This window comes from Cyanistes caeruleus, chromosome 2, assembly GCF_971803275.1.
Source record: "Cyanistes caeruleus chromosome 2, bCyaCae1.hap1.1, whole genome shotgun sequence".
Taxonomy (NCBI): Eukaryota; Metazoa; Chordata; class Aves; order Passeriformes; family Paridae; genus Cyanistes; species Cyanistes caeruleus.
In genome coordinates this window covers 54,203,011-54,222,341 of record NC_141702.1, presented here as the reverse complement: position 1 = coordinate 54,222,341, position 19,331 = coordinate 54,203,011, and the positions used below count along the sequence as shown (strand labels likewise).

The 19,331-nt window shown below is 39.1% G+C and overlaps 1 protein-coding gene across 4 annotated transcripts in view; it reads right to left on the bottom strand.

The window, feature by feature from the left end:
• The window catches only part of L3MBTL3 (L3MBTL histone methyl-lysine binding protein 3), a 79,001-nt gene that overhangs the window by 54,243 nt on the left and 5,427 nt on the right, over nucleotides 1–19,331 (bottom strand). For all 4 annotated transcript variants that reach the window (XM_086877049.1, XM_086877050.1, XM_086877051.1 and 1 more), the window contains exons 2-3: nucleotides 14,624–14,735; nucleotides 1,954–2,065 (exon numbers count right to left, since the gene is read on the bottom strand). In XM_086877049.1, the coding sequence (XP_086733175.1) occupies nucleotides 1,954–2,065; nucleotides 14,624–14,735 (224 nt within the window). The remainder of the gene's footprint in view (nucleotides 1–1,953; nucleotides 2,066–14,623; nucleotides 14,736–19,331) is intronic.

The window sequence follows — 19,331 nt, the reverse complement described above, 5'->3', positions numbered from 1 at the left end:
GGAACCCACTATTCTACGGTTCTGCCACAGCCTGATGTGGCTACTTTGTGGAAGGACTGAATTTTGTGACAGGCACTGACTGCCCACCGAGTCATCACCGCTCAGAATCCATGACCTCATCTCCTGCTGATATGCTTATGCCTAAATTTGGGAGAAAGGGGTTGGGGGGAGTTACCTTTCATTAGGTGAAATTACTTCTGGAAGCAAATTGCTGACTATGGCCTGCAGTCTCTAGCAGCAGCTATTGCTCAACCTGCCTCAGGTCCACCAGAAGTGAAACACCACTCAGCTTGTATCAAAGCAACCTTCAAATACCAAGTTACTCACTGATCCTAAGCTGCAGTTCCCCATAAGAGGCATAGAGCCTAGGAGAGGCTGTATCTGGGAGAAAATGCAGTTACTTTCCTCACAAACAAGTATGAAGCACTGTCAAGTACTACAGCCTCTAGAACAGGTTGTTGTCTTGTACCTCCCCAAAAGGCAAATTTCAAGTCACAAACTATTTATGTTGCTTAAGCACTGTACTGTCTTTGAAAGCAGAGTCAAATGAGCTCATGCATGCAGGCTATCTCCCCCAGAAGAATATATAATGTGTGTCATATTTACACACCAGCATCATAAGTGATTCAAAACAACCATTTCTTCTCACAATGGAAAATTTTAGCAGTGTTTTTACTTTTGGGGAGCACTAAATTAATCAAGGACAGTGTAAAGTAGCAGCAGAATGCTTAGTCTGTATGTTTATATGTCCATAAACAGAGTTCAATTCAGCAGAAACACAATTTTTTGTTTAGGTTTGTCAGCCTGGAGGGGATGCAGTTGCGTGCTTTGCTGTCTGTAAGTGATCTCGTGGTCTCAGCAGAGAACCTGTTGTGCTACTCCACTATCACAACGGTGCTACTCTCATCACAGATTTGAAACTTGAATTAACTAACACTGCCTTGCTACAGAAGACATTTGTGGTCTGAAGCTTCCGACCTTGGTGGGGGGAAACCACTTTCCTACCAGTGTTAATGTCCCACAAGACAATTATGCTTTAATGGCAAGTGAGCAGCAAAGGAAAGTACTCACTGACTTCTCTTCTTGAGCTTATAGGGATGATTATGAAACAAAAATTGTGAAGTCTGCTTTTCAAAGGACTTACTGAGTGAATGTTTTAAGAGAAATTTGATAAAATGCAACACCAACAAGATAAAAAACTAGATAGTTGTAAATAATCATAAAACCAGTTGTGATATTCTCTTTCACTCTACTCCATCATTACTGGAGTCAGTGTAATAAGATTGCAGTAATTTATGACCATGTAAACCCACTTTCCTTGAACAAAAAAGGTGTTTCTTACTTCAGTATTTTAAATCCAGGAAACACTTTATCTGGTAGATAGATAGATTCAAGATAAACATTCAATGTTACTACACACTGATTTTAATGCTGCAAAAAAGCACAGTCAGCAGGAGCAAGGCATCTGTGGGGGTACACACTGCACATCTAACACTGACATCGGTGGTGGCAGCTGTGCTGGCCATACCAAGGCAGCTTGCAGTGCACAAATGAGCTCTAGGCAGTTAGCAAAGTTTGTGGGCAGTCTCGAGAACCAGCTCAACAAAAATTTCAATAATTTAAAATTCTCAATAATTAAAAGAAATTTACTATTTTGCAAATTAAATAGAGGGAAAATACCAATTCTAAATTTAGACAAAATTACTGTAAGGAAAAAAGTTGTGGCTGTAATTAAACTTCAGATGTTTAACAGTGGAATTATTTCAACTTGAAATGAATTTATTTTCATATTAATTTGCATCCCAATAAACAGGTCACTTCATCAGAGATACTCTGTCCATTAAAGCAAGTAAGTTGTTTTTTTTTTTATTTTGGAGGTAAGCTTTAAGGAAAGCTGATACATTAAAGAAATTACAGTCTACCACAAAAAATATTTCCTGCTTCTTAACTGACCTTCTTGAGCAGTTGGAACCATCCAGGTTGTGGTAGCAGTTGCCTTTTTAACACTTTCCATCTCAGTTTCATCTGTAATTACTTCCAGGGCCCCAAATTCATTGACTCTAAACTGTAAGACAAAACAAATGGCATAGAGCATAGTAAAAATTCACTAGAAGTCTCTTGGAGTATCTTCTATTCAACATAGTTTTTACACAGTGTCCTCACCACATTGCCTATTCTCTGTTTCTGCTTATCCCCATGGAATTCAAAACAAGCCGTTCTTGTTTCTATCAAGCCAAATGTGAATTCCTTATGATATCTATAAATATTAATTTGCAATAGATACTGATGCAGATGCCTCCAATATCTAACTTAAGCACACATATATTAAAAAAATCAGTAACAGAAATCCATGGGAACATCCCCTAACCATATGTTTTTCACTGCCAGCAAAATAACACGCTCCAGACACCGAGTATTCCTTCTGAGGACAAGGGAGCTGAATGAACATCACACACCAAATGCTCCATGGAGTGCAGAAATTTCAGCTGAATTTCTGAAAACACAGTACTTCTCCACTATGAAGCACACATAAACAAACATCTCAAGGCAGTTTATGAGGTGTTTAATTACACGCTGAATGTGATACTGCTGTCAGCCAGACACAAGGCTCAACAATGCCCCACATGCTGTGCTGACACTGGAGCACCACGAGTTATAGGCGTCCTGCTGCCAGAAGAAAAGTTCCTTCCCAACGCCGTAGTGATTACAGCACTACCACATGAAAATAACTCCTGCTTCCCAGTCACTGTGTGGTTTGCAGCCCAGCTGGTTACACGGGTTTAGCTCAAGGCACTGTTTTGTCCCTGAGTGTCTGCCCTGAACAGTGAAGGGGTGCCTTTGCCACAGAGAACAGGCCTTTATCAGCGTGGTGCTCTTACCAACAGCTCTCAACAGGGAAAATTACATCTGAGAGAGTCCTTCAAAGCTCCCCAGCACCCACCAGAGAGGATATTCCTTCAAGGCCATAGCACAAAGCCTATTTCTGTTTCTCTGGTCAGGCAGCCTTACCTTGGGAAAATGAGAACAGGCACTACACTGACCCTTTCTGTACCTCCAGAGGCTGTTGAACACATCACACTCCCTCACTTTGGACCCTGCCATGGTACAGTATTGAACAGAAGCCATTCTGGCTGCAAGCAAAGGTGACTCTCATATACACACTCCACAGCAGTGCGATTTCAGCAATACAGTCCTTCCAGCCGTAACATTTGCAGAGATCCAACAGGTCCTAAGGAATGTGAACAGCTAAGAAATAATAAGCTGGGGGGAGGGAAAGTAAAAAGAGGCCCTCATACAATCATATGATGCCTGGAGCTAAGATTTTTGCCTGTGATCAGCTGTTCTCACAACAGATATGAAAGCATGGACAAACTGCTGATAAATCCATCTGGACTAAAACACCATGAGTTCAACTTTGAAAGGCAACCAAATGCACTAAACACCACGTGCTGATACTTCAGTTTGTGGAGAGACATTCATGCAATTCCACCCAAAGAAAAGCAGTGGAGTTACTATTCAGAAGAGTCTTACAGCTGACTTACACACTCAGTTTTGTTCCTATTTTAGTTAAGCTCATTTCTGCTATTGGTGCTTTGCTGTCTCTACAACAGGTGGATGTCAGAGGGAAAACCTTCCTTGCTTTCAAGAGCTCCAGCTCTGCAGGAGCTGTCTCACAGCAGGCAAGCTGTGAACATGAGCCAAGACACCTGCAGGTTGCTGCAGCCTACCAGCCGACAGGGCACAGGGAGGTTACTGAGCAGCTCTTCAAAACACTCTCCCACACCTTCATACAGTATCAGCTGGAACATCCATGCACCAAAGGTATTTCTGAACAGTCCTGGGGTACCCAAATACCTGGGATACTTCTACATGACTCAATCAATGGCCAGCCCTGACATCACACACAGTTCCTCCTCCACGGGGCCTCCTGTGGAATGCGAGGACATCACCCCAGGTAATGCAGTGACCTGCCAGCCCTTCTGGCTCCAGAGGGCTGACTGCTGACTGACAGGCACCAAACAATGGAAGACAGATGACTGCAGGGAAGGCTGCTCCCAGCCATTCTTTCCCTGGAGGCTGTTAACTGCAGCAAGAGCTGAACCATTAAGGAAAAGCTCTTCAACAACCAGGATACTGAGCCAGGTCTCAGTAATGGGGAGTGACAACTTGCCACTGCCTTAGTAGGCAGGAGGGCACAACAGTGCAACTGGGCACTGCCTCACTGATCACTGGAACTCCTGGTTTTGCTTGCAGCCTTGCCTTCACCAGTGTCAGAGAACTCTAGCTCCTGCCTGGAGGCAAACTTGGATTCATGTCTGCTCTCACTCCCTATTTCCCCAGCCACAGTGTCAGCACTAATGTACACACCAAGCTCTTTGTGGCTAACCAGAGCAACACCTCAGACCTGGGAAGTCATACTCTGGTTTTAGCTGGGGAGGAAAAGCCATGAACAGCTTGTGACAAAGGTTAGCTGCTTAAAAACAGGATAAATAGATGTACAAAGCAGCATGCTGCACAAAGTCATCACAGGAGAGCAGCTTCCAGAGCAACATGCCAACTAGTGTATACTGCTGGAAGCATGGCAAAAAAGGATTTTTTGGATCTAGATTAATAGTGGTTTATGTGACTATGAAAAAAATCAATATGTTTGTAAGTCTCTTCTACTTCAAGTGCAGGCAACAGAAAACCTAAAAGTAAAGGAAATATTATGTTTCACCATAATATTTCCTCCAAGCCAAAATACAGTAAGAGCAGTCCTCCCAGCACTTCCCTAGGTGTCTTGACATTTTGAAATGTCAAAGCAGGCGATATAGAGGGATAGAAACAGTGCCATTGAGCCAACTTCTGAGGGTGGATCCATAGGTTTCTGAGAAGTAAAAATTTCTTTTCTAGTCGCAAAACTCCTTAAGTAAATATGCATTGGATAAAGCGATTTTCCTTCAATCTGCCTTCATTGCACCAAACAGTGAAACTCCTCTTGATGGAAACAAAGGCCATAACCAAGTACTTAACAAATAAACTCACAGAAAGGACTGATTTTTGTCACTTCGATGTTTGAAAGGTAATAAGTAATTTAAGTTTATATAAGTTATTTTGGGGTATAAATTCAATCCACTTGACTTTTGTCAAATTCCTGTTGGTAAATTTTAAGTAACCTCTTAAGGTTATTCTCTGTCCCATGCTATGAAGTCAATGGTCTTAATAGATCAGACAGTACCAGAGAAGAGAAAGAAACCTCAATAGGTTTCCTGAACAAATTCAAATTAAGATAAACAGGAAAAAATATAGCATCTGGCTAGGAAATTTAACTTCCAGAGCTTCATGTACAGGTGAATAACGAGGGCAAAAATACACATGTTCAATTAACTGCAATTCTGTTAATGCAAACATATTGTAACTGAGTTGGCAGGAAGAGTCCAACTGCTAATAGATAAATATACATCACAGAACTTACTCAGCTGCCTTGTCTGCAGTTTCCACAAGGATCAAGAACAGTAGCTTCCATTTAAACATCATTAGATATTCCTTCCACTCAGAGCTGAGATACATTTTCACATTCTCAGGAAATCATGCCCTGATATACTAAAACTTCAGCTTTTATGACTCTTAATTTTAGCCTCAGGGTAATTTTAATATTCATTGAACAAATAATGAACATACTGAGAGAAACCAAGGCTTAAATAAATAATAATCAAACATTGTCAATACTTTCTGGACCATTTCTGACTGTCCACATGCTAAGTTTTTCTACAGGGACCAAAATTACTATCAATAAACATTTAAAAAAAATAAAATTGTATGAAAATTTACACAGAACTGAAACAAGTATCATAAACCACTGATATGAAGCCTTTGTCTATTGCAAGCAATAGTATCACACAAAGTATTTCATAAACGTTTCAGAAGCAGACAGGTTTTCTGTTACCAGTGAACTGAAAGTCTGTTCCCAAATTTCTTTCTTGAAAAACTTCCTTTCATATTTTAATTTTCATGTATTCATGGTCAGTTTGCACTCATTTTCTCTTAAAGCCACGTCACCCTATGGATTTCATAGCTGTAGTACCCTAACACTTACTTTCTTGGTATATGAGAGCAAGGAATTATGTACCTCCTCAAACTTGATTTAATTGTGCTAAGCACAAGGTCCTTCTGTTCTTATGAAAATATTCTCCATCTTCCTGTTCAGCCTGCCATTCTTTGCCCACCGTGTGCTATGCTGAACCATGAAAATCCCAGAAAACGTGACAAAGCATAACTCCAGTGGGTTTAGAGAATTTCCATTTCTAATGGAAGTTCTTTGCCTTATCCTGCTGGCTGGAGGACACTGTAGTTTTATGTAGGGCTAATTGAATATTAAAAGGGCTTTCAGTTATTTTTTCCACATTTCATAAAAGTACTCTTGAGCATTTATCTCTATGTGGGATGAACAAAAATGGCAAACAATGCAAAATGTCTATCATATTGCAGATTAATTCTTGAAAACTCAAACTTGTTGGAAATGAATGGATACAGCCTAGTTTCAAATTAAGTCCCCGCTGGTACATGTGTCCAATTCAGAGCAACACAAATCAGACTATGAATGTTTGCTGTTACTTGTGCCCTCTTAAGAATGTAAAAGATCTCATCAGTTTCCACAGGGATCAAAGCTGCTACTGTTTTATATATGGTAAATTTATTATTTGGGAGGACAAAACAAAAAACAAAACAACAACAACAAAAAAACAAAAAAGGAAGAACAATTGAACTGCAAAGGAAAAAACAAAGAACAAAACCCCCATATATGTTAATGCACAGCTTTAAAATAAATTAGAAAAATCAGCCAACACCACCATCTACTGGGCAAGACAAGGACAAAGAGTTCATTGCAGTAAAGACAATTGTTGCTGCATTCTGACAGTAACTTCAGCAACAAAACATGTCTTAACACTGTAACAGTGGTTGTGGACACACTCAGAAGAAATCTGCAAAATTTTCAATATCCAAAACAAAAGTAAATTGGGCAAATGCTTGATGCTCTTTATGCCTATGAAGTAGCCAAGCTTAAAGTAGCAGAATTCCACAGCAGTTTGTCAAGAGGACTGGCACCTGCAACTTCAGTGATACAAGAGCTACACTTTGATCTCTAGATAGCAAAAAGTTATCATCATTCTTGATGTTAATCACTGTTTAGTCACAGAGGTTTCAGTGGTACTCCTCAAATAAATCAGATCCTTTCTGGCATTTTACAGTCTTTTTTTAAGTGAAAGAATCATCTGTCACCAGTGAATTGTCCAGCCACATGCCAAACTATTTCCTACGTATTACTTAAGTTGAACAAGTTATTAAATGCCAGCGCTTGTCCATTCAACCAGACCCCTCTTCCCTGTGTGTGTGATACACTCTTTACATGCACAATCGCATACTATTTCCACAGAACCCCTGCCCCAGGCAAGGGCTGAATAACTTTCAGAAAAATGAGGCAGCTGTTGGTATTTTTATACTCTTTTTCAAGCAGTAAAGCCAGTCTTATTTACTCTATATGGTTTGAAAGCAAAATGACTGTTTATTTTCTTTTTTAAAAAAACCCAACATACAACAAAGAGCACTTTCCTGAAAAAGCTTTAGGCACTCTAGCAATTACTGTTACAATGTAGTGTAAAGTAACTCCTGAAACAAAATCTCTGTTCTCAGCCACTTAACAAAAGAAAAAAAACCCTGTCTTTGGTAGCTCCTCATCCTTCTGAGTACTCTGCTCCCAGCTTATTTTAAAGCACTCAGTAAGCATGTGACCCCTTACACTTTCCTCGTCACAAAATTTTTACTCTTTTAGGGATAGAGAATATTGGGGAAATGTGTTCCTGCACTTGCCAATTCTGCTTCTTCAATGATGAGAAAGGATCTTGCCTGCACACTGCTACTCTGCAAGTATGGAAAAAGACAAACTTTAGCAGGATCACATGTGGGGCATCTAGGGCTCCCTAAATCATAATCAGCAGAAATTAAATTCCTCACCATGACCAAGGGGGGCAAGGCCAGACCCACTCTCACTGGAATGATGCTGTCAGCAAGGAAGTCAAGCACTTCCACCAGTCTTGGACCGATTTTAAGATGCTTCAGTAACACTGCAATAGGCTAATACTGAAGTAACAAAAAAGAGAGAACAATTTGCACCCAAAAAAGGAAGGGATTTTTCCTATCTGGGCAGGCACAAGCCGGAAGGAATTGCTATCAAATTATACCCTTCCAAAAATAAAAATAATAGGAGCATTCTCTCATCACTGCTGAACAAAAAGCTAAGGTACCATCAGAAAACATATCCCTTTAGCAAGAGAGACTGACATTTCCCCAGTATATACCAATACCTCAGTGTTGTCTGCAGTAATGTTTATCTACTTTATTCTTAGACACTCCTCAGGCTCTTCCAAACCCCCCATCCCACTTCAAGTGCTCAAGAATTATCTCAGTACCAGAGGGCTTCCCACTGATTTCTCTACACTGCAAACTCAGTCTGCCTTATTATCTCCACTTGAGTAGGAAATTGCAGCTAAACAGACTTTCTTAAGGTGACACATAAATCAGCAACAGAGCCAGAAGTCAAGGCCTGCCAAGATGATGCTTATTGATCCAGAAGTTGACCTACAAGGCAACCCTGGCTCCGAATCATTTCGGCCAGAATATTTCTAAATCTGAAACACCAATACCTCATGGGAAGCCCAAGCTAGCAAACAAATAAAAAATGGCTACCTGCCAAAAATTTGGTTCCAGTGAGTTGTTCGGCATTGTGCGGAAAGGCTATGGTAGAAACAAGTGTGGTGCCAAGTGTTCCTGTGTGGGATTTACCTGCAATAATCACAAAACTATCCCTTTTCCTTCCTGAAACCCTCTGTCCAGTTGTTTGCAAGTTTAACAGCAGCTACAGCAAACAGCACAGCAGATTTTGTGGTAAAATACCATGTGATCACTAAAGGGAAGACTACCATGAATATACACGAGAGAACCCAAATTAAGATCCAAAAGCTAACCTAAATCCAGCATTTCTTGCCTTTGTAGTTTTAACAACTTTAATAGTCAAATTTCCTTTTTTTGGTCTTTTTTTTTTCCTTTACATAAAATTCACTCACTTTATGACATTGCAAGGCTTAAACCAGAAATCTACAGCAATGAAACAGGGCAAGAGCTAATTAATTACACTAGATTGCAACAGAATAAAGTTAATTTCATGTGGAAAGGACCAGGCCACTAGGTGGATCTGCTGGGGTTCACACGTGGTCAGAGAAAGTCCCCATTGACCTTGCTTTCTGCTCCCTATGCTACTCCTTACCACCTTCCCTGAAGGGAATCCAGCTTTTCTCTGGAGCAGCACCTTCCTGGTGCTGGCAGTGATTTAACCAGTCACTGGTACTTGATGTTCCCCATGGACACCACCCCTGTGCACTCTCGCTGTCTCTCCAGATTCCAAGTGCAGCACATGCCAGCATGAGAGAACAAACAGCTTTGCACTGAAAAAGCACTGTACGAAGTTATTGCCTGAGACACTACTGATGTTTCCATAACAATGTGAGAAAAGAAGTTGTTCTAAAATCATCAATTATCTCAGGCAAGCTTGAACGCAATTTCAGAACAGTCACATGGGAGGATGTACTTTACTGCCTTGAGTTGCTGCACCCCTGCATTCAGAAACACAGCAATCCAAATCACTCTTACCTTCTTTACAGCACTGCTGGAAATACCAGACATTGCTGGTCATTACTCCACCATTCAGTTCCACTACTCTATTTGGTTTCCAACAATATTTGCTGCCTAACTTTATTTACAAGTTAATTCCTTCATCATCAAATTTTAATTTTTTTTCTTTATGTTCAAGCACAATTTGCAGGCTGGAAATAACCAAAATTCTGTCCATGCAGTTTATAACTGCTCACTTTCCAAACACAGCACTAGAAAATGCATTAAGAAGTACTTCATAAACTTCTGTCACTGCAGTAGGAAGTGACTGTAAATTACTACAGCTTTTCCAATTTAATGAGTATATTTAAATCTTGAAGCCATGGTGTTACTGTGTGCACTCAGCACAGAGATTTAAAAAAAAAAAAAGAGGAGAAAAGAAGAAAAAAGGAGAATTTCACATTTACATTCACACCATGCAGAATAACTGGTAAGCACTGATGTTTTTCAGATGAGCATACATTACTTTGCCTGCCACATGAAGGCATTCTGTAATTTGTAAACTATTTTAAATTCTACTGGAATTCAAGTTTTCTGTTTTATTTAAACATCTTGAAAGAACTAATATACAATGCTAAAATTTTTGTTCACAGTCTTCAGTGCATCATACTGTACAATTTTTAATTCTCCCTACTCCCTGTGTAATTTGAAATTCTAGCATTTTCCACAACTACTCACTACTTATCTGTCACACAGCACGCTCAAAGCAGTGTTCAAGGAGTGTTAGCTATTTTTGCTGGAGATTTTTTTTTACAAAATCTGTATAGGAATGTATTTCCACAGCATTCTCCAACTACAAGTGACAAAACCATAACAATTAACAGTGCCTAAAGTCATAGGAAAAGAACGTTTTCAGCATTCTACTGGTATAGAAACAGATGCAACAACAAGAGACTGTGTCTGGTAGTCATGAAACTGCCTACAAGGCTTCCTAACAAAAATAAATAATCCATGTATCTACTCCTGATTTAGATGTTCTTCTGTACCATAAGAAAAGTTAAAGAAATTATAAGAAAACATTGAGAAAAGTTATATTTAAATGCTTCCAAAAAATTTTGCTCTACTTACATTACTTACAAAGTTTTGCCAACTTTTCGTCATTCTAGTACTCATATTCACAAAAATGAAGTGGCTTTAAAAGGAATGGTTGCTCATATATACTTGCCTGATAATCCCAGGCTGGATTCTAACAAAGCACACAAGAAAAGATATTCCTTAAGACATGCATACATCAAAATAAGTGTGACGCTTCACCATGCAAGCAGTAAAGACAAGAAAATGCTATATGATTTATACAACTAAAAATAAGGACTTCAATTAGGTAACTCCTTAAAATGTCTATATTAAAAAGAAGCATTTTTATGTTTTAGTATAGGTTTAATTTAATGCTAATATGCTGATATACAGTACAGTTTACCAAATTTGAGTGTTCAGTTTCCCCTAACATTTTAGGAAAGGACTAAATGTCAGAATTTAAGCAACACATTGTCTACAGTAGATATTTAAGTCATCGCTTATTTGTTATAAAATGTCTCAGACACTCTAATCTATTACCAAGCTATAAAAATAGAACATTTGTGTTTAAGTATCTTGCTGAAAACAGTGTTTTCACCAGATTTTTCAAGTGCATTTCAATGTAAATACACAACAATAGTTTGATACCCTTAGTGGAACAAGCCTAGTACAATTTTTGAAAGACACACATACGCTTACAATAAGTAACTGCTATGTAAGGTCATTTTCTTTAGGTTCAGGACACAACAGTAAAATACTCTGTGATCAGGAAAGTTCAGGTAAATAATCCTCATTAACCCTATTCTGAGAATTCCACAAAGAGCATAACATATCTTCAACGATCACATTTACAATTTCAAGTGATTAGTCACCATTTTAACCATCACCGTTTAGAAGCAGTCCTGGAAATATGAGTTGTTACCATTATCATAAAAGCTTAAAAGTCTTTACTATTTTAACAGCTCAGATTGTTTGGGTATCTGTGTGAACACCTAGTCTCTCACTGCATTTTGATGTTCCCCAGTACAGCGACCTTCTTGAGCTATTTCTGCATTGTTAGAAAATATTCTTCCTTCAGTCAGTCTTAAAATGTCTCCGTTTCAATTTCATCCCTTTCATCCCTTCAATCCCTTGGTTTTGTATCTAACAAAATGAAAACAAGAAAACAAACCCTCCAAATAATAAACCAAAAAGGAGCTGCCTGGCCAATACTCTGTATATTTCACCATTATGGGTAGACTACTATTGCAACTCTGAATGTACCTCCCCTAACTAATGCTTGGACCAAAGAAAGAATCTCTGTCCAAAAATCAAATATATTTGTTTCCAAATTAAAATAAATAAAAAAAACCCGAAAGAGCAGCCTTAAAATGAAGCTCATGCTTTCCTGAAAAGGACATAATTAACAATCTTCTATATGATTTCTTGAAGTTACCCTGAGCTACCTCCCAGTTCTTTTCCCTCACTTTACATGGAAACTCCCATTCCTCTACTCATTAGTGACTCAAACTTTGCTTCAGTTTTGTTCAACATAAGGCAATCATAACTGAAAAAAGCACAAACCACTGATTTATTTCAGATTATATTTTCCTGCACTGTTCCCTTTTGTATTGCTCAAGTATTGTAATACTATGGTTCTCTCTCACACAATGTTGCATATTAAAATAGAAAGAAATTTTAAAAGCCTGGACTTAAAAAACACAGAACTGTTCAGGGATGTGGAAGCTCATCATAGCCTTGGCTATCATCATCACCATGAGATGATGAAGTCTGAAATCTTGACAGAAGCCAGAGAAACAAGTAATGAAACAGCAGCACTGGACGTCAGAAGAGACACATGTTGGCTTGCTCAGAGATCTGCTTGGCAGGATCATACAGGAGACTGATTTAAAGGGTAAACAGGACCAGGAAATCTGTCTCCAAGGACTTCACACCAGAAGAATGAGGCATGTCAATACACAAGAAGTTAAGGAAATGTGGATAAAGGGATGAACCAGGGACTCATGACTTAGTTCTAAAAGGAAAAGGAGGTAAGCAGAACACGGAAAAGGAAACTTCATAGACAAGGTGTATAGTAATATTGCTGTAGTGTAGACATGGAATTAGGAAATTGAGAACTCCACCAGAGAATAAACTAGCAAAGGTAACAAGAAAGGCTTCTCTCTGAGTACAGGCAGGAAAAGCAAACTATGAAATTGAAGGGAATGGCTGATGAGCTGAAGGGCAGGGTTGCTGTTCAGATAGACCTCAATAAGCTGAAGAAGACGGGCTAACAAGAAGATGCTAAGAAGCTCCACCAAAGCAGGCACTAGGCCCTGCACCTGGAACAGAGCATCTGTGCAGAGTTCAGGCCAGGGGCTGACTATCTGAGAACAGCTTTGCAGAAAATCTGTAAGTTGAATATGAGTCAGCAATGTGTCCTAGCAAGCAGCAAAAGTGGCCAGGAGCACCCCAGGCTGCCTGAGCAAGAGGGCAGCCAGCAGGACAGGGGAACACACCATTCTGCTCCAGTGAGTACTGATGAGAGCATATGCAGGCCACTGTGTCTGCCAGGAGAACAGCACTCACATACTGCAGCAAGCCCACCAAACCAGGTACAGGCTGCAGCAGATGACATGCACGAAGCTGAGTGAATCCATTTGCTCAGTCTTATGACCAGGAGAGATTTTACTGCAGTTAATGGGAGGATATAGAAGGGATGGAGCCAGGTTCCTCTCAGATGTGCACAGGAGAAGGACGAGAGACAGCAGGCATAAGCTACAAAAGGAGGCATTCCAACAAAGTATCCATAAAAGGAAAAAATGACTATGAGTGTAGACAAACACTGGAACAAGATGCCCAGAGAGACTGTGGTATCTCCAGCCCTGCAGATAACCAAATCCTGAGCAACCTGATCTAACCCACCCTGAGGTCTGGGGAACTCAATCTGAGTGGTGGAATGAAGTACTCTGCAAAAAAATCTGTTCTGCAAATTTACTGTTCTGTGACTAAGAGCAAAAATTCAAACAAACCCACAAAACAAACAAACAACCTAAACACCAACACAAAAACACATTCACAACACCTATGTCCCAAATTTCAAACATTTTTTTAAATTTTACTTCAACAATAGAAACCCTATCAGGCACCAGAAGATTAAAAGTTGTTTTAAATGCCACACATTTTCTTGTAAAATTCCTTTCAAAAAATAAACTACAAGCAAAACACATTAGTTTGAATTATACGAGAATATTGACTTTAATCAAGAGGAAATAGGTATAAGACAGTCTCCAATAACAAAATTGCAAGCAAAGCAAAGGACTCCTTCTGACAACAGTAAAAAGTATGAGATAAAAAGAAACTGAAAACAAAAGTTATGATTTACTACAGGAAACTTAACCAGTGTGAAAAATGTAAACAAAATTACTACTCTGGTATAATTCAAATTTTTAAACTGCAACCAGCTCAGAAGCACTCACTTTATTATCTTTCTAGGCACCCACATGACAAAAGCACAGGAAAAAGAAACTATTTTTAGAAATAAAAAGACCTAAGAATGTAAGACCATGAGAGTCAATAGCAGTATGAAAATTCTTAGTAATACAGTAATATAATGCTCTAAGTGGACTGCATTTTCACACTTTTGAGATTTCTTTGGGATTTTGTGCATTTGATTAATTCTGTCTGTATAGTGAGGCAGTGCTAATTTATGCCTTCCTACGGGGATGACGGCTGTCTGTGCCAGCACCACAAACTGAATCAAGAAACTCCAGAGCTAAAACCTAACAGGCTACAGTCTCTTAACTCAGAACTGCAGATTCATGTTTTATTCATAAAAGCAGATACCTACACATGAGCTTTTCAAACGTATTCTTTTGTCATTTAACATTTTTATCTCACTTATTGAAAATATTACATATCTTACCTTTAGGTCACTTCCTGGCAAAGTACCTATGCCATCCTTCCAGTCCATTGCACTAAATACATCAAATTCCTGACCATTTCCACTAGAGGCAGATTCATTCATGATGCATGTACTACAAAAAAAAAAAAAAAAAAAAAGAAAAAAAAAGAAATGTTATCTGAAAATTCTGTAAGTGGTTTAATTCTTATATCACCAGATATTTCTTCTAATGCATTTCACAGATTTATATTAAATACTCCCCTCTGCACATTGGCAACATGGACAACTGATGACAAGGGTGATAATATACATGATGTAATAAAAGTAAGGGGAAATCTTTCTAAAGCTTTGAAAATAATACCTGTTTCACACACTAGGAGGCAATGGGCCTGTACTGGAGAGAAAAAACATTTCAAGCTTCAAATAAATTGACATGAGGACAACATGTTAGGTACACTTAACATCTGTTCTAAGAAAGGCAGGACACGAGTGCATGCCTTTAATAAATACATTAAGCACTGATTAACAGCACTGCATTTCTTTTATACTGGATAGCATGCTGATGTGAATGCTTTACCCAAGTTGAAATTAAAATTTTTAAATTAATTTGAAACTGTCAGTTTCCTGATCTGACTGAGGACACTTGAATATTCTTGATCTGTTTCAATAGAGATTCACTAAATTTTGAATTGCATTTGTTAAAAATTATTTCCATGTAGAGAAGCACATATATATATAGACCAGAAAAACCTACTGCTTTGCAAGGCTTGACTTTACTGGAACCCTCTGTTTCAGAACAGTGAATGCAGAGAAGATAATATTTACCTTCAGAAATGTGGACATCCCTTTCTGTGATAAAAAAATTGCACAAACAACAGAAGTACACTGCACTTGCCTCTGGCCCCTGGCTTCAGCTCACCACTTGTCACTGCCACAAACACAGCATCAGTTGCACTGAACTGCAAGTGTTTGTTTCTAGCCAACTTCTTCCTTTCCCCTTCTCACAAACCCAGCAATCTTTAAATCTGTGGCCTGGCACCTAATTTACTCTTTGTTCAATGTGGAATCTGACTTATTAATTTTGATTCTGAAGAATGGCAGCACTACTCCTAGCAGCTGAAATAAATTGTTGCAAAATTAGCTGTCATTGTTTGTAAACTATTAACAAACCTCACCACTTCTGAAATTTGCACTTTCTGAACTTTTTGGAATGCAAACTATCTGAACTTTTAAACGAACACTTTCTAAGTCTCATACCCCATTTGGAGACTGCAAACTTTTGCTCCAAGTATCAGTATTTGAAATTCAAATAGACAGAGAACTTCCTCAGAGCTTAACCTTGTTTTCTAAAATATAATTTCTAACTTAGGTCCCCACTCTGAATCAGCAAATACTCTCTGGAGATCTTGACTTTTCACAAAAAAACTCCACAAACAACCCAAAAGGTGCTATTTGTTCACTCTGACAGCAGAAAAAGATGCAAACCAAACAGAAGTAAACTCAGATCATCTAGAAGCTTTTTGTTGAAAGGTTGAGGAGAAAAACACTCAGTTAACTTAGTTGTGAGAAAAACAATCGAATTGACATTGTATTCATCAGAAAAATAGTATCAAACACTGTAACATCACCACTACAGACAGATACTAGTTTGGTTTGGGGTACACAATGTGAACTCCCACTTCTCCTAGGTTTCCTCTTCGTTTCTAGCAGAAGTCTTTAAAATCCTGCGCAACACCTTACTCCATGAATACTTTCATTACACTGCAGCAACTACACAGTTATCAACAAGATAAGAGGATCTGGACCTCAGTCAGTATCCACTGCTAGGAGTAAAAACTTCTGCACTCCCCTTCATTTCACATGGTAGGCAGGGTTCACAGAAAGTTCTCTGGGAAAACTTCATGTTTTTCACATGACAAGTCTGAAGTAAGAAGAACCAAATGATTCAATGTGTCTTCCCCACCTTTAGGTAATTCTCTGTGAGAAAGTATTGAAAACCATAACAACAACGTAGAAAAATTAATTTTAAAAAACATCAATAAATCTAAACAAATTCAGTGCAAACTGAGAAATTCCACAAAACCAGAGATCTCATCTTTTAAAATCACTCTCAGGCAAAATCCACCACCCTACCTCAGGGTAAGCTCCAGCAACACAACCTGGGATCTTTGCTTGATCTGAGTACCAAGTACCACTGCAAACCAATCCAAGCAGGCTTGACCAAACTGAACTGCAGCACTGTGGCAGAGGCACAGACCTTCCCTGAAGAACACAACATCCAAGCTGCTAAGGAGGTGCTGAAAAATGGGATCTCTCCAAGCACCCGTGAAGTTTTGAGGACACAAAACATGCTGGTTCAAGCACTTTAGTGGAACAAGCTCCTCAGGATTAGCCTGGCTAAGCAAACACAAAGCTGTGTTCTGAAGTCTCTAAGTAATCTTAAATTATCATTCTATTTAGAGGACACTTCACTCAACCCTCCTGTGGTTTATTACAGAAAACACACTCCAATGATTTCTGCAGAAGGTATGACAGAAGTTGGGAAAAGACCTGGAAGGCTGTGGAGAAATGTTTCCTCTCGGCAGCTGCTGTACCATGGAGCAAGGAGCGTCGGACAGCACAGCTGCTCCATCAGATGCTGTCATCTCCCATAGTGCCACTCTCATTACAGACACGAAAATTACACGGGGGGTGGGAAACTGAAAGAGTCTAGCCTACTTAGGCAGGGAGTAAACCATGATAGGTAATGAAAAATTGGTAACAGAAATGTTCAGGGCATATTTGTCTCAAGAAAACATACAAATTCTGACTTAATTGCACGTAAGAAACTTTCCTCAAGTAACAAACAGCAATAATGATACATTCTGAAGATGTCTAAAGACATTCATTACTGCTTTCCTTTTGAAATTAATGTCAAAGGCACAATCTGTATACGTTTCACATTCTACAGCCTTCAGAAGTGTTCTTGGTGGGAATAAAAAGGTCACAGGGCAACGCAGATAGAAATTAATTTACAAAAAGGAATCATTTTTAACAAAATACCTGTTTCCAGCTTTGCTGAGTTTGAACAGATGAAAGGCCCATATCCCTCTGCTAATGATAGTAAGAAACAAGATACAGACCAATAAAATTGTTACAGCACTGAGGTACTAAAAAAGGAAGAACTCATTGCAATAGATACATCTAAATCTCAGAACAAAGAAAACTAAAGAATGTCTTATCTACTCCTTTAATTTTTTGTTTTTAAAGCTCTGATGTAGTTCTTTGAACTAGTATAACTCCTTCTATAATGATTTCATCTGGTATCGTTTCTGCTGCTGCACTGCCAGAAAAGTAGTAAAAATACTAGATGAATAAGGGGCCTGTCAGTGAATGCCATCTGATGTGAAGGAAAGGACATAATAGTAAGTACTTGGAGCAGTCATCTTCCAAAAGCAACTCCAAAATCTGCTTTTAGGGATGTAACTATCTCGGTCCTCACAGGCGTAAGAGAAGTGTGCTGCATATTAATATTTCAACATTAACTTTGTTTCAGACATATGTAATGAAGTCATTAAAATAAACAAGCATATTAAATAAGATTAAGACACATCCTTTAGAAAAACCTTCATTTTTACCAACAGATTCAACAATGAATGAGTACCTCACAGAGACACTGAGAATAACAGCACTAATAGATAGTTTAATCTGGTGAGAGACTGTCTAAAGATACAAAGCAAAGAAGCAGGACAAAATATGCCAATTAGACAAGTAGTTTTTGAAGTAATTATAGGGTTACATAGTGAATACATCAGAAAGTAGTAATAGGAGTCCTTCTTCCAGTCAGTGCTTTAAAAAACTACCTGACCCCTACCCAAAATTTAACATCTAAGGCACTAAGTGTGAAATGCCTGCATGAATTCTAACCAGTGGGGTCAACTCAATACTGGGCAGCAGAGAGAGTTCAGCAGTAAAGCCACCAGTCGCCATTGCCATACTGGCAAAATATGTCTGCAGTAATTTGAAATTTGCCCCCTTCTTATACATCCCTGTGTGTTTTTATTTGTACTTTTGAGGATTTCTGTAGCTGCCATGACAAGACAGCCTAGCAGATTTTCCCCATACTGATCCTCTCCCCCAGCTGACAGCTCCTATGACGAGACCCAAAACTAGGAACACAGAGCCAGGGAAGGTCACTGCAAGTGACACCAAGAGTGACTTCCAAGGGAAAAGGAGATCCAAAGAGAGATGATAGATATCCTTCTGCAGGCAAGCCATGGTCCCCCTTCCCCACTGGACTGGGAGACACCAGCACTGATGGATGTTCAGAAAAAAAGGCAACAGGTTATCACTGTTGTCCTAATATTGCCAGGCCTGGCACCCATGAGCTAAAAGGATATATTTCCCATACCCAGTAAATAAGGAAAATAAAGTGGATCTGAAGGGAACCAGTGTACCAGAGCTGCAAATACACCAACTTCTAGACACTATGGACAAGTGGATACTCAGCTCAGTTTTATTTAACATGCAAGAATGTGAATATTACCAGCACTGACTTGTTACACTCCCAAAGCCACATGAAGCAGAATTACTCCTCGCAGGGTAAGCTCCCTGTATCTGACAACAGTAGTAACTTTGAGCTTCATGATAGCAAAAGCAAAGCCTATTGACTGTAAACCTACTGGAGTGGGCCCTGCTTCTCTCTTCACAGTCCTGTCTTTGAGATGGGCATACCTCACACTTGCCTGTT